At 32.5% G+C, this 14044-nt stretch overlaps 1 protein-coding gene across 3 annotated transcripts in view; it reads right to left on the bottom strand.

Moving 5' to 3' along the window:
• Positions 1-14044, bottom strand: part of FAF1 (Fas associated factor 1) — a 378065-nt gene that overhangs the window by 177368 nt on the left and 186653 nt on the right. For all 3 annotated transcript variants that reach the window (XM_031684245.2, XM_006200466.4, XM_072974476.1), the window contains one exon: positions 5438-5524. In XM_031684245.2, the coding sequence (XP_031540105.1) occupies positions 5438-5524 (87 nt within the window). The remainder of the gene's footprint in view (positions 1-5437; positions 5525-14044) is intronic.

The following is a 14044-nucleotide window of genomic DNA, read 5'->3' as shown; positions in this document are numbered from 1 at the left end:
TTAGTGGTGGTCTGAACAATTCAAATGAATGAATGTACAAAACATATTGTTTAAAAAAAAACACACGGTATGTTTGATCCTGCAGAGCATACAAAAATGAGGAAGACAGTTCTTACTCCTGATTTTTAGAATTTACAAAAGGGAGGAACACAAGTATACAAATTAAAATATAATTTAAAATTTGTTTAATTTGCTTAACTTAAGGGATATTTGGTCCCTTTCTCTGGGAAGCCATTTTTTTCACCACCCCTATCTGTTAGCGATACTACCTGTTCCCTCCTCTATGATCCCATTGCATTTACGTAAACTTCAACTGTCACTGTTCATATATCTGTCTCATACTATATGCTGCAATCCCTGAGGAACAGGACCTGAACCTTGCATCGTTAAGGGCCAGCATGATTCTGGTATGTAAGAGTTGTTCCACAAATACCAAGTAAATGAAAGATAGTTGATGAAAAAAAAGTAAGAGCCAAAGGTCAACCATATGTTAGACATTATCTAGTACCGACTACTTCAATCTTAGAAATAAATGTAAGAGTAAATATATTTCTAACTACTGACTCTTAGTTTTTTCTGGGAGTATTATCTGTGTTCTACAGTTATAGAGACTGAGTCCCAGATAGGTTAATCATGTTATTTGTGGTTACTCAGATAGGTGATGGAGCCAGGTGGGAGGAATGAAAGAAGAACAAAATAAAGAAAAAGGAAAATAATTTAAATAGAAAAACAAATATAAACTAACTTCTAAGATGGTTGGAGAAGTTGGCATGGAAAGAGGCAAATTTTCTTAAGGCAAGGTCTTGAAGAAAGGAGATAATTGCTGTAGGTATTCTAGGTAGAAGGAACAGTATAATTAAATGACAGAGTGGAGCACCAAGTATGTCTGAGTATATCAAAATGAATCTTTAACTAAAACTAAGTTATATATGGCATAATATTCAATCATTTATTCAAGAAATATTTATTGAGCATTTATTCTGGGCCTGTAAAGGAAAATAAACCCAGAAGGGAAGTTTCAGACTAAAGAGTGAAGGGGTTTTGAACGCCAGCATAAAAATCTGTAAATAAATCAGCATGTAATAGGTTGCCACTGAAGATATATAAGCAAGGCTGAATGTGGTTCATTCTGCACTTTAGACATTAACCTTGCAGCAATGGATGAAATGACTATAGTGGAGGTTATGAGTTTACTTAGTAGGTAGGTAACTATAGTATGGTAAAGGATCTGGTAACAGTGAGAGTCTGTACTGGGATGGCAGCTCCTGCAAAGTAGAGGGTGGTGATCCAGTATTAAGGGAATATTTATAATTTGACACCTGCTAAACACAAATCATCAGGGAGAAGTTACAAAAGAAAATGGCCCCCATCAGAATGATCAAAATAGATGACATTCCCTCATTCACAAAATCTATTTTATTAAAAAAAAGAAATAAGGTGTGTGTGTGATTTTTGTTTTATTTTTATTTCATAGAAAAGCTACTGTGTAATAGTTCTGTTAATAAATCATCTCATTTTCAATGTGAAAGTATTTAATATTTAATATTTTTAAGTAGCTTTCTGACTCCTACCACATGCCTAAAAACCTCTGGTCCTAGAATTCCAAATTTCTCAAATTCTGAGTTAACATTTCTTAGCCAATGATGGAACCACAGAAGACCATTAGTAATCTCAAAAGAAAAAAGGGGGGGGGAACACGACAAAAAAGTATTAAAAACCTAAGGATTCTTCTTCCTTTTTATAAGCATTATTAAGACCTGGAGTTTTAAAAACTACATATATTAAAATTATCTGCATTATAAAAAAGTGCCTCTACAGAATTTACAACGTTAAAATTATTCCTACTCTCTAGAAACCAAGAGTGTCCTTGTTAAAGTGTAAAATGAAATTTTGTCTACTGGCAACTTCCTTGTTCTCCCAGCTGAACTGCCACAGCATGAAAACATTCCCCTACTGTTGAAGCTTTAGATATCTATTTCCCTGGTGAAAGAGTACAAAAGGAACAGAAAGAGTTATAAGACAATTCATAGTGTATCCCAGACACCATTAGAGTACAACTACAAGAAAAGAAAATATTTTAACTCCAAAGAGAGATGGGGCAACAATGTTTTAAATGATTGCTAACTTCACTGAACAGCCTTGAAGATGTCAAAAGACTGTAGTCTATCAGGTTTGTAAGAGACTCAAGATTATACAAGAATCTAATTATAAGAAGTCTATTTCTTTGTCCTGTTCGCTAAGTCAGAGGTTAATGAGAAGTACACTAAAGAAAACATCTGTATTATTGCAAAGTATTTCACATGCAACATAAAAACATAAATGAAAAAGTATTTTAATCTAGCTCTTCACTAGCTTCCTTTTAAAAAATAGCTTTACTGAAGTATAATTTACGTGCCATAAAATATACTTAGTGTTTAATTCAATGATTTTTTAGTAAATGTACAGTTATGCAACCATCACCACAATCTGATTTTAGAACACTTCCATCATCCCAAGTCTATTAACTTCTTGATCTAAGATATTTCTATAAATTCACGGAAGCCATTGGTATCTAAAGCTACTACATATTCACTGCCACACAAATTTCTGGAACTGAGCAGGAAAAGTGCAAGCCAACCTCACTTTTATTGACCTTTATAACCAATTGTCTACTCTGGCACTGGGAAGAAAATGTTCAGGTGCTTTCTCTGAAAGTTAAACCATTCTAAGTATTAAGTTATGGCACACTGTCTTGGAAAGAAATTAATTATATTTTTGTTGGTAACACGTTTCAGGCTGTTTACACAGCTGACATTTCTCAGCTGTACCTAATTCATGCCCTAAGCTGTGAGGACGATCTTGTTTTGCAGCAGATGCCTCCACTTTAGTGATTTAAATAAGTATAAAAACACCTCCGTCTGCAACAATATAGATTACAAGTACTAGCTTTATAAGCTTTTATGGTCCTAATGAAAGAAAGGTTTCGTGACATTTCTTTGGCTCAGATCTCCTTAAAAGACTACAGTTATAAGCAATTTTTGCCAAAACTCAAACACTGGAGATAGTGGATCTGCTATGGTGCTGGTTAAAAGCAGTCTGACTCTAACCATCTTTGTTGTATCAAATCATGCAGTTCAAGGCGACATCCTGCCAATACGACATTTGCTCTGGGGATGTGTGGGCAGGCAACACTTCACAGGTTCTGGGACAAGGTGCAAATATGAATAACGAGGCAAAAAGAATCAAGCTTCTTAATGGAGATGGCCTCTTGTGTTTGCTGTCACTTGGGTATAGTACCAGGTAGCATCACAGTCTTTGATATGGTGAATTTTAGTTGCTTTCCATATTTTCCTATTGTATGAAACTACGTTAGAACTCTCTGGTAAAAAATTAAATAACAATCATTAAAATGTGAGCCTCTAAAATTCAGTGTCAAGTCAAAAGATTTAACACCTAAAATGTGTAAGGCACTATGTTACAGAAGAATTAGTCATATTTCACTAATTTTGCCTATCACCCTTGGAACTTGCCTCTGATAAGTCTATTTCAGTCTGGTTTCTACAAGTCTAGGGCTCAAGAGTAGTTGGCTTTTCTAACCCCATGAAGTCTCCACATTTCTGGACTTTATTACCTTATGTTCTTGCTCTTAAACCAGTATTTTTGCTTTAAACTTTTTATTATAGAAATTTTCAAATATACACAAAACTTGGGAGAATAGTATAAAAGGAAATATACACATCATCCAACTTCAACAATGATCAGTAGACAGCTACCTTGGCTTTATTTATATCCCTACTCACTCCCCCAGAAGTTATTCTGAAGCAAATCTCAGGTATCACTTCATTTACTTAAACCAGCCAATCCTTGCCTGTGATCCCTTTCTGAGTGATGTTAATATTAATTATAATATTGACTCTCATTTATTGAGTGTCTACTATGAGCCAGGTACTATATATATATAAACACTAATCCTTATTATAGTGTTTCAAATTAGTGAGGTAATGAAGCTCAGAGAATTTAAGTGACATGCTTGATCTTATTTTCTTCTACTAATGTTATTATTTCTTGTAACAGGTTATTAGACTATGCTAAGAACATTTCTTATTTCTTCATGTCTTCTCAGGTAAACAGAAGGTTATCATTTATGAATATTATGTTCTTTGTTTTATAAAAATAAATGTAGCACATTTTCTATCAAATTTCTCAGTCTAACGGGGTAAAATACAAACTAAAAATAACCACTACATCCTTACCCTTTAGCCATTGACAAACCACCAATCATTCTAATGATATATACTAACTATAATGTCAATGTTAAAATCAGTGTTAAAATAAATGTGCCTAACATAAATTTTTTCTGAAGAGTTCACTTAAAAAACAAGTTTTGCTATTTTGTGATTATTTTTAAAGTTTCATAAGCCACAAAGCATTTTCCAAAGGCACAATATTTAGACCGTGTAACAGTTAGACTCAAGTAGCCTCTACATAAACAATTTGTTTAAAAATGTTTCTATCTTCCACAAAGAATTCCTTTATATTAAAATATATGACAGTGGTGCTGAGAAAATAGGAGTAGTTATTATCCAGATAGAAAAATAATATTTACTAGAAAATATGAAAAGGTAATTAAACTCTTAACCATAATCATTATTTGAGTATTTAATATTACAAGATGTTTACAAAGTCTCAATATCTTTCTTTCCTATTTATTTTAAAAACTTCAAAATTCTTGAACTGTTCTAATTCTTTTACTTTTTTTTTAATGGGTATCTGGTTTGAACAATGAAGATTATGAATAAAAGTAGCCAAAATTAATTTTAGTTGAATTCCTTAGATGATAAAATTTACTCTCTTGGCAAAGAATAACCACTGGAAATAAGGCAGAGATAGGGAAGGTTTAAAATTTATAATAAAATTATTATAAGTAGATGTAATAATAGGTAAAAATTACAGACTAAACTTTTTCTTCCAGGTTTTTTTAACGGGAGTGAAAATTATGGATGTGTTTAAGAATACAGTACTATTAACTATAAAAATTAACTTTTTAAAGTACTGGTCTCCTATGGGAAATGCAGTTTTAAAATTAAATAAAATGGTTAGGTCAATTTCAAAGTATCTGTAATTTAGGAAAAAAAATTTATGTTTGGGATATTTCATTAGTAGTATCTGAAATTTGCATTTTCCTAATAAAGGAAAATTTAAGTCAAATCAAGCAGCATCAAGTTCCTGATACTGATATTGTAACATTATCAAGAGAATGCTGATATGCTTGGCTTATGACATCTATTCCGCAAGTAAACTCAATTATTACAACTCTTCTTATTTTTACATTATTTGATCTATAAAATTCATTCAATAGATTTAAAGCATTTGATTCTGTGTAGTATCACTGCCAAGTAGACTAAAAGTGGCAAAAGAGAGAGAAGGATATAAAAGTGATAAGTCCATTGTCACTTACTGAGTCATCTGTAGCAGAAGCTGGCCAGCCCTCCCATAACTGATGGCGAACGGGGATACTCGTAAGGTCATACACATTTCTCTTTACCTATAAAAAGAGAACAATTAAAATAGGGTTCCCACATGACTTAGGATAGTTACCAGTCAATTTATGTGATATCCTCTGTTTTCTTCTAAATTCAAACAAAAATTTGAACCTAGGAAAATACCAATCATAAAAATTTTATTTAAAAAAATCTGTATCAAATTTAAAAGGAGATTCTCAATGAAGGCTACATGAAATAATAGTCCAAGCGACAACCCCACCAATTATTTTTATCAATGGCCTCAAGTTTCTTTTCAGTCAAGAAACTTCAGGTCCGTATTTCACCTAGGACAGGCTATAATTATAAATCTGCATAATCTATTCAGTGTTTTAAATGATTCAAGATGTGCAATGATTCAAACAAGAGATATATTTCAAGTTTCTATGTGGAAGAGAGAATGGTGGTAATTATTTTTTCTAGAAGGAGTGGAAGGAAAAACCTTACATTTTCTTCACTGTTTTATATAAGTTTCAATGTATAATAACTTATTAATAAAGCAGCATAGGTTATTTCTTTGAAATCACCCCAAATCAGAAACTATTTCAACACAATATTTATTAACTGAGAGCCATCCATTAATACATTACTTAGGTCCTTCCTCAAAAGAAAATATAGTAATGATAACTTTTATTTTAAATACTGTTACAGTTTAAAAACTAGTTTTTTAACTTGCAACATTATACTTTTTACTTTAAAAGAAGAAGAGGTAGTTAATTTTATCAGAATAGTGTTGAATGGTTAAACTATTATTCAGTAATTAAGACATATCATATCTTTCTCCTTTTTTTCTAAATAGGTTACAAAAATTGTTTCATTCTGTATTTATAAATAAAATAATCAAACTGTAAGAATGGAGATAATCCATTTTAGCTAACTCTTCAGGTTAGTTCTGGGATTACCTCACTATGAAAAAGAAGCTAATATTGAAATGCTGCACATATGTTCTACAATATGACTTCAATATGGAGAACAAGCAGCATTCATTCATGTTTTTAAAATGCAGAAGCCTGAAGTATCATGTTGTCCTATTACAGCATTTTGTATCACATTACCGTTTATTATACATAAACACTTCTAAGTTACCCTTCCAGTGAAATGGAGATATATATTCACTGGGGAAAGAAAGAAACAAAACAAAACCTGGAACTCAATCTATTTTTATCTCTAATGTACACCTGTGAAAAGAGATTTAGTACAGGAGAACTGAGGAGCTTGGGGGCATGGCTTGATCCCCACTCAATTCAAACAAACAGCTGTTTTTCAGAGGTTCTTAGCAATGGCCAGTCTACCATGTAGTATTTTTTTTTATGGTCAGTCAAATTAAGTTTGAAAATTTTCACTAGTCATTACCAACCCAACAATTTAACCAAATCCAGTTGGGCTAACCTCTGACCACTTACTTCCACTAGCTAGTGCTATTTTGTCATGCTTAAACATTAGTGCTCTTACGAGGAAAGGTGTTCTAAAAACCCAAAGTATTATTATTATTATCATTTATTAATAAAAGAAAGGGAAAGGACGGAAGACAGGAGTATGGGGAAACTTCAGGCCTCAAGGCAAAAAATTCCTTTCTTAAAGTTATTTTTAATTATGTTGTCTAGATACACCAAGTGTCATCAGCTATTTTGAGGGTGAGGGGAAGGCAGGACAAATATTTATATCTATTGGAAAGGTGGCAAGGCTACCCCTGCATTGGCAAATACACACAAATACTATGAGTTGAGTATATAAACAAATAACTTTGGAGTGGGATTCTTTAAATTCCACCTTAATTCCAAAACACAACAATGTGGTATTATGAAATAAACAGTATTTTTCTTCTTTCATTAACTCATCTGTAACTGCGCTGAACTGAATAACATTCCTTTGCTATTCTAAGCCTGAAAAGCATGTTCTGGCTATAGTGTTATGTTGGTATAAAGCACAACGCCAGACTGATGTGCTGAACAAAAGTGATCAAAGTTAGAGTAATGTTAGCCATTGCACAAGTATTTGGCTTCATTGTTCTCCCCAGAATGACATCTGTTAAGCAACTTGTCATAGAATAAACTGGTTAGTGCAGACAGAACTTGGCTGAGAGGGTACAATGTAAAGCATGTTAGGCTAATGTTTGACTGTTCCAATTGAAAAGCTAAATTCACAGAGTTTCTGAAATTAAGCCAAAAGAGCATTGTCTTAAACTACAATCACTAAACAACAACTTGAGTGAAAACAAATAAGTTTTTCAAGAATAATTCCATGTTTATCAATTTTTTAACCGTAGGCAGGTTTTACCATCATAAGGAAGAAAGACAAGTGATAAGATAGCAAAAGTACAAAATGAGTGATGGTTTTATTAATGGAGATAAAAATTCTATTGTCTTCATTAACGGTTTTATGTAATTAAAACTTTAAGTGACAGTCCTGCAGGGAAGGAAAAAAATCGGAAATGTTCACAAAGGCAAAAGTAAAATGATTCTCAGGAAAGCTGAATGACAAAATATAGCTGTGTATAAAATGATACAGATGAATTTAAGGTCATCATGAATTAAATGAAGAAAACAGTTTTTTCAGAGAGAGGGAGGGGTGAAGGAACAGGATGGAGAAGAAGGATGGAAGGAGGGAGAGAGAGAGGGATGGGGGAGAGAGGAAGGACTCAAGGGGAGAGAGCAGGGAGAAGGGTAGAGAGGGTGTAGAGCAGGGTAGTGAGGAGTACTGAGAAACTGACTGATTTAAGAGATTTGAGAGAAGCAGAAAGAATACATACACAGGGTAGGTTGCTATAGCTGGCATGCCCAGCTGCCATTACTGTGCTACTTCTGATGGAGTTTCATCTTTAGAGATTTGTGTTAAATTCTAGTTAAGGACAAGTGGCACTTCACAGGGTAACATTTCCTAAGGGCCTTTTTGTCTTACACATTTTCTTTGATCAGCATTGGCTCAAAATCATGCTGAACCTTCATAATCTTTTCAATTCTTGTTATGCATTAAGCTCTAAATCTATGAGATTTCAGGCTGCTAAACTATGCAAATGTTTCAATTAGTTCTGAAAAAATTTAATAAATGCTTTGATTACCAGCTGAACATTAAAATTATGTTACAAACTATACTGTATTTGGATCAAGTGTTCTAGATTGACAATAGATTTTCCAGAGCTTGTTTTCTAGATTTTCTAAAAGGACAATTTTATTTCTTCCCCACTACTTCATATAAGACAGCTGTTAGTAAATAAGAAAAAAAAGTACAAATCAGAGTAGCCTGAAATAGCACAGAATTAATGCAGTACTGATTTACATCTATTTACAGATAGAAATTAACGTAAGCAATGATCTCCACTTCAAACTTTCTGTTTCTTCACTGTGGAAATTTCAGTTATAAACACAGCATTGGGGGAAAGAGCATTTTATTATGAACTACTCAATATAAAATTATGTAAGATATTTATCTCCTGCAAAGTTTTGAGTTTAATAAATTTTCTAACAGTTGTACATTTTAGTGAATGTTACCAGAATTTCCTAGAAAAAAATTCTTAGGAAACTACTCTGCTAGAGGCTAAATTATGAGACTCAGATTTGCCTTAAATGAGCTGTTGTAGCTATTCAAATTGAAAATAAAAATTTAGTAGATAACTTTATCAGCTATAATAAAATCATTCCTTGTGAGCTAAATGTTGGTTACATTACTTGAAACTGTTTCAGGGAAATTTAAATATCATTCAGGCATTATCCAAGTAAAAGCATATTCTAATAACAGAAAAGTCACCAAGTTTGAGGTATTGTGGCATAATGAGAGGCAAGAGAAGCAGATTTCTAGTCCTAATTCTGCTCAGCTGTTAACTGTGGTGCAAGTTGGTCGAACCTCTCTGAGACCTATTTACTCAATATTAGAAGAGGATAACATGAGATCACTACTGATTTTCGAAGTTCTAAAATATTTGGAAAATATTGGAGTTAATCTTAGGTACATGAAAAGAAGAGCTAAATATATTTAAGACAAGTAAGTAAAGAGGGAAAGTTTAAAACCATTAAGGCTAGACAATGAAAAAAAGTAGTAAAGAGTAAATAAATGTAACATCAAAAATGAAAATTGCAAATAATTTCAGTTAAGAAATACAGATATAATAAACATTTTAGGTGAATTTTTTTCTTGGATTAAAACGTCAGTTTTTGCTTTTAATTACACAAAAGAGCCTAGATTAAAAAAAAAAAACTACATAACATTTTCTCCTCATGAGCTCTCATTTAAAAATAAAGCCTGTCACACTGGTTTCCCAAATAACTATTTCATCAACCAAATGTTATCACTGAGGCTAGAATTTTGGCAGAATACCATGAGCTAAGTGATACAGTTGTAAAGTTCTATAATTTATCTCAACATCTTTAAAATTTTGAAATCTTGCCTACAATTTTTCACATATCAAACATCTTAATATGGCAAAAATAAAAACAAAACATTTAATTGCCATGGGCTTAGAACAATCATCAGTTTGTTAGCACTCCAGTTTCTAGATTTTTTTAAAATTAAGAATACTATGGCAAGTTATAGCCCTTACAAAAAAGCACCCTGAAACTGCATACTTGTATCTCATTCCTTATCAATCCTAAAAGAAAAAGGCCTTTGGTCATATTAGAACCTGAGTTTATTCAAATTTTAAATATATTAAACTTTCAACTCCAAGTATTTCACACCATCAAATGATGATCTGGCTAAGAGTTTGCTAAACAAAGCTTCATCAAACAAATAAGTGTATATGTATGTGTGTGTGTGCGTGTATTTTTAAATAAGACATACTCACTAGGCTTAGTTCCAGTTTCTCAGCAATCATTGGTGCTGTGAAAGGCTCACAGTTAAGAAACCAATCACTTCTGATCCAGACTGGGTTTTGAACACAAACTTCATATCTAAGGACTATTCTTTTTATTCTTCTTCTTCTTTTTTTTTTTTAACATATTGTACACTCGTTGCAATTGTACATGGATTTGTTTTACTAAGATGCAAGTTCAAACCCTCATAAAAATCCTTCCTGAACAAAACACTTGAAACCGGATGGTGCAAGGGGAATGAGAAGGTGGCATCAGTAATCAAATGTTAATTAGCAAGCTTTTTTTCCCTTCCCTCAGGGCTGGCCTGTGTTGGAGAATTCAAATCAGAAATCAATGCTCCAAGTGTTTAACTATTACTTCTTCTCATTAACCATTTAAAAGACTCAGCAATTCTTTCCTCATAAAAACAGTAACTCGAGACATTTCTTTTTCTCAAATACCATCTTTCCAGAAAACAATGAACATGTTGTTTGAAGAAAACTATAAAATTGAAGTTGCTTTCAATCAAGCTTTTAAACTGACTGCATTCTGTTCCATTAAAACATCTTTTGGCTCTAACTGAATTCTCCATTCCAACAACTGTAACTAAGCTTTGCTTTGTACCATACTTTAAAAACTTACTTCACCTCTTACTTGTCTGTAAAGAAATCTGGCAATTGGCATCTTAAGAGATTGCTGGGAATGATGATAATAAAGCTAATCAAATATCAAAACTAGTTTGGAAATGGATTTTAGTCATCCTGAAAACTACCAAGGATAAGATTTAACACTTTCATTAGAAACATGGTTATATTCCTAATTTCCTATCCTAAAAGTTTGGTGTGGGTAAAAATGATATAAAAATCACAATGTTAGATCATAAAAGTGACTGAACTAACGGTCATAAGTTTATTAAAATGAATTCATATCTTTAGTTAAAGGTTAGGTCTGGATTTCAAAAAAGAATTCTTAAAGAGTTAAGAAAATGTTTATAAATGAGCAAGGTAGAATATATTTCACAAATAAAAAAGATGTTAAATTTTAAGAGCTTTCCAGTAAAAAAGGTTTAGAGAAATTGTGAAGTTACAGAAGTTAAAATTATAAACAACAACAACAAAAAAAGGGGGGGAACAATTACTTTTCTGCACCTGTGGTTCCCAAAGCGTGGTGCCTGGACAAAAAGTATTAGTATTGCCTGGAAAGTATCAGAAATTAAAATTCGGGGAACCCATCACAGGCCTAGTGCACCAGAAACTCTGACACCCTGCAATCTGTGTTTTAACAAGCCCTCTAGGAAATCTTACCAAGCCAAAGCATAAGAAACACTGTTTTAGTATGTGCGAATTATAGGCTCTCCCAGTTAGCCACGCCTTTCTAATTAACTGATTCTAAAGTTCTTTGAACTCTTGCCTAAGGTGGCCAGTCCTTTTTGAGAATGAATATGATTAATAACAATTTGCTATAGAAATTCTATAAATGCTATGATTTTTTCGATAATAAAGTGATCATTTTTAGTCTAAGATAGTAATGAAAGATGGCACTACTTCTTCACTAGACTTCAGAAAACTGAAATAACTGATAATAATTGGTAAATAATAATCTTCATCATTGAAAATCTGCATTAATCTTCAGTTTTTCTGCCTAAAATTTAAGTGTGATTGCTTTCTGGTTATAATACATATTTGGGCATTGCAGTAAAACTGCAAATCACAATAAATGATCTATTGATCACACTAAATAAACTTGGAAGACACCTGTACATATTAGTTCAACTGAAGAAATATCCCTAAACACCCGAGAACTGTTTGAAGCAAATGAAAGACAACAGTTTTTGGTTTGTTTTTTTTCAGTCTTTCTCATAGGTTAGCTGAAACAAGACCCAAAGGAAAAACAGTGTGAGGTTAACCTCATATCAGTCAGTCAAGACTTTCTCCTGGAGCCCAATATTTCCTCTCTATACTTTATGGAAACAGTGAAAGAGCAGTTTTTCCAACAATGGCCTAATATCATAGAAGCAAATTTTTTTTATTGTCCACAATGAATAAAACATCAGTCACTCATTAAATGCTCTTAAAATTTCCCCCTTTTAAAGTCAAGTAAATTAATTTATAATTCCTTCCACAAAAGAAAATACCAATTAAGTCAAGTCAATCCTAGAAATAACTGGAACATTTATAAGAAAAGTTTTAGGAGTTTTACTTTAACCTTGAACCATTTAATGAAGTTCAATTTTATGAACTACTTTAAAAATTGGTCACATAAAACAAGAAACCTATATACCAGAAGTATTTTTTTAAATTTTTGAGTCTAAGTTTTAGTAGACAAACCATTTGATATAATGTCAGAAGCAGTATGTATACAAGTTACTCTTAAGGACATAATTACACGTGAAACCAAATATTTAGCTACAAAGATAGTCACTGCAACCTTGTTTATTATCACACACATAGACACACAACTGTCACAATTTTCATATCCAATAATAAGATAGTTAAATAAATGAAATACTATGCAGCCATGAAAATGATTATATAAAACCAGAGTCACCAAAGTAGAGTCTAGAGCCCAAATCCAGTCTGCTGTATCTTTCTGTAAATGAAGCTGTATTGGAACAGCACTACATCCCATTTGTTTATATACTTTCTGGGATGCTTTTGCACTACCATGACAGCAGAATTGAACAGATGCAACAGAGAATGTATGCCCTGCAAAGCCTGAAATATTTCTTTTCTCACCCTTTACAGAAAAAGTTTGCTTACCTCGACAGAGAAGAATATTTAATAACATGAAAAGTTGTTACATATTAAGGAAAAACTACATTATAAAATTATGTACATTTCTGCTTATTAAGTATACATATACATATATGTATATGTACACTAGAAAAAGATACAGAAGAAATGTTAAAATTTGTTCCCTCTATCATGGGATTATGACTCATTTTTATTTTCTGTGTATCTATCTCATTTAAGCATCTATTACTTATGTAATCAGAAATCAAAATAAATTTTTTATTTAAAGACATGTATTTGGAGTCAGAACAACCTATTTTTTACTTTAGCTGTGCCACTATCTGAGTGAAACTGAGTAAAGGAAAGGGGAAGAGAAAGGCAACTGAACATTTACTGAACATCTTCTATAAACCAGGAACTAGCTTTTATGTTAACATATCCTCACAATAACCCTTTACATGTATTATTATCTTCATATTACAAATAAGGAAACTGAGGCTTAGAGACAACAGATAACTGGCCTAAAGTTAGTCAATGATGAAATTAGGATTTAATTTAGTTCTACAAGACTCAAGTCTAGATTTTTTTCATGACTGATACATCTTCTCTTAGCCTGAATCTGCTCTTCTGCAAAATAAAGAGTTGCAATAAATTATCTTTAAAAATTTTTTCCACCTGACACTTTTATAATTGTAAGGTGTAAGAATTTTCTATGAGACTATTTACACTTACTCTGAACAGTGGTCATTAAGTGGTAACATGTAAGAGTGACTAACTATGGGTGAAACCTCTGTCATGAGAGAAGTGAACTTTTCACACCTGTTGTGCTGGTACAAGCAATGAAGAGCAGTTATAGGCTGTCAATTTTGTACTCTAAGTGCTGTAGAGGAAGGACAACTACAAGATCAAATAGCAACTTGTTATTGTTTCAACGACTGAATGCTGCTGTCACGGTTAAGAGGGCAGTTCCTGGTGTCACACACAGCTGGGAAAGAAACAGCAAGATAAA

This window comes from Vicugna pacos, chromosome 13, assembly GCF_048564905.1.
Source record: "Vicugna pacos chromosome 13, VicPac4, whole genome shotgun sequence".
Taxonomy (NCBI): domain Eukaryota; kingdom Metazoa; phylum Chordata; class Mammalia; order Artiodactyla; family Camelidae; genus Vicugna; species Vicugna pacos.
The sequence above is the reverse complement of the archived record's forward strand: the minus strand, read 5'-3'. Positions and strand labels throughout refer to the sequence as shown.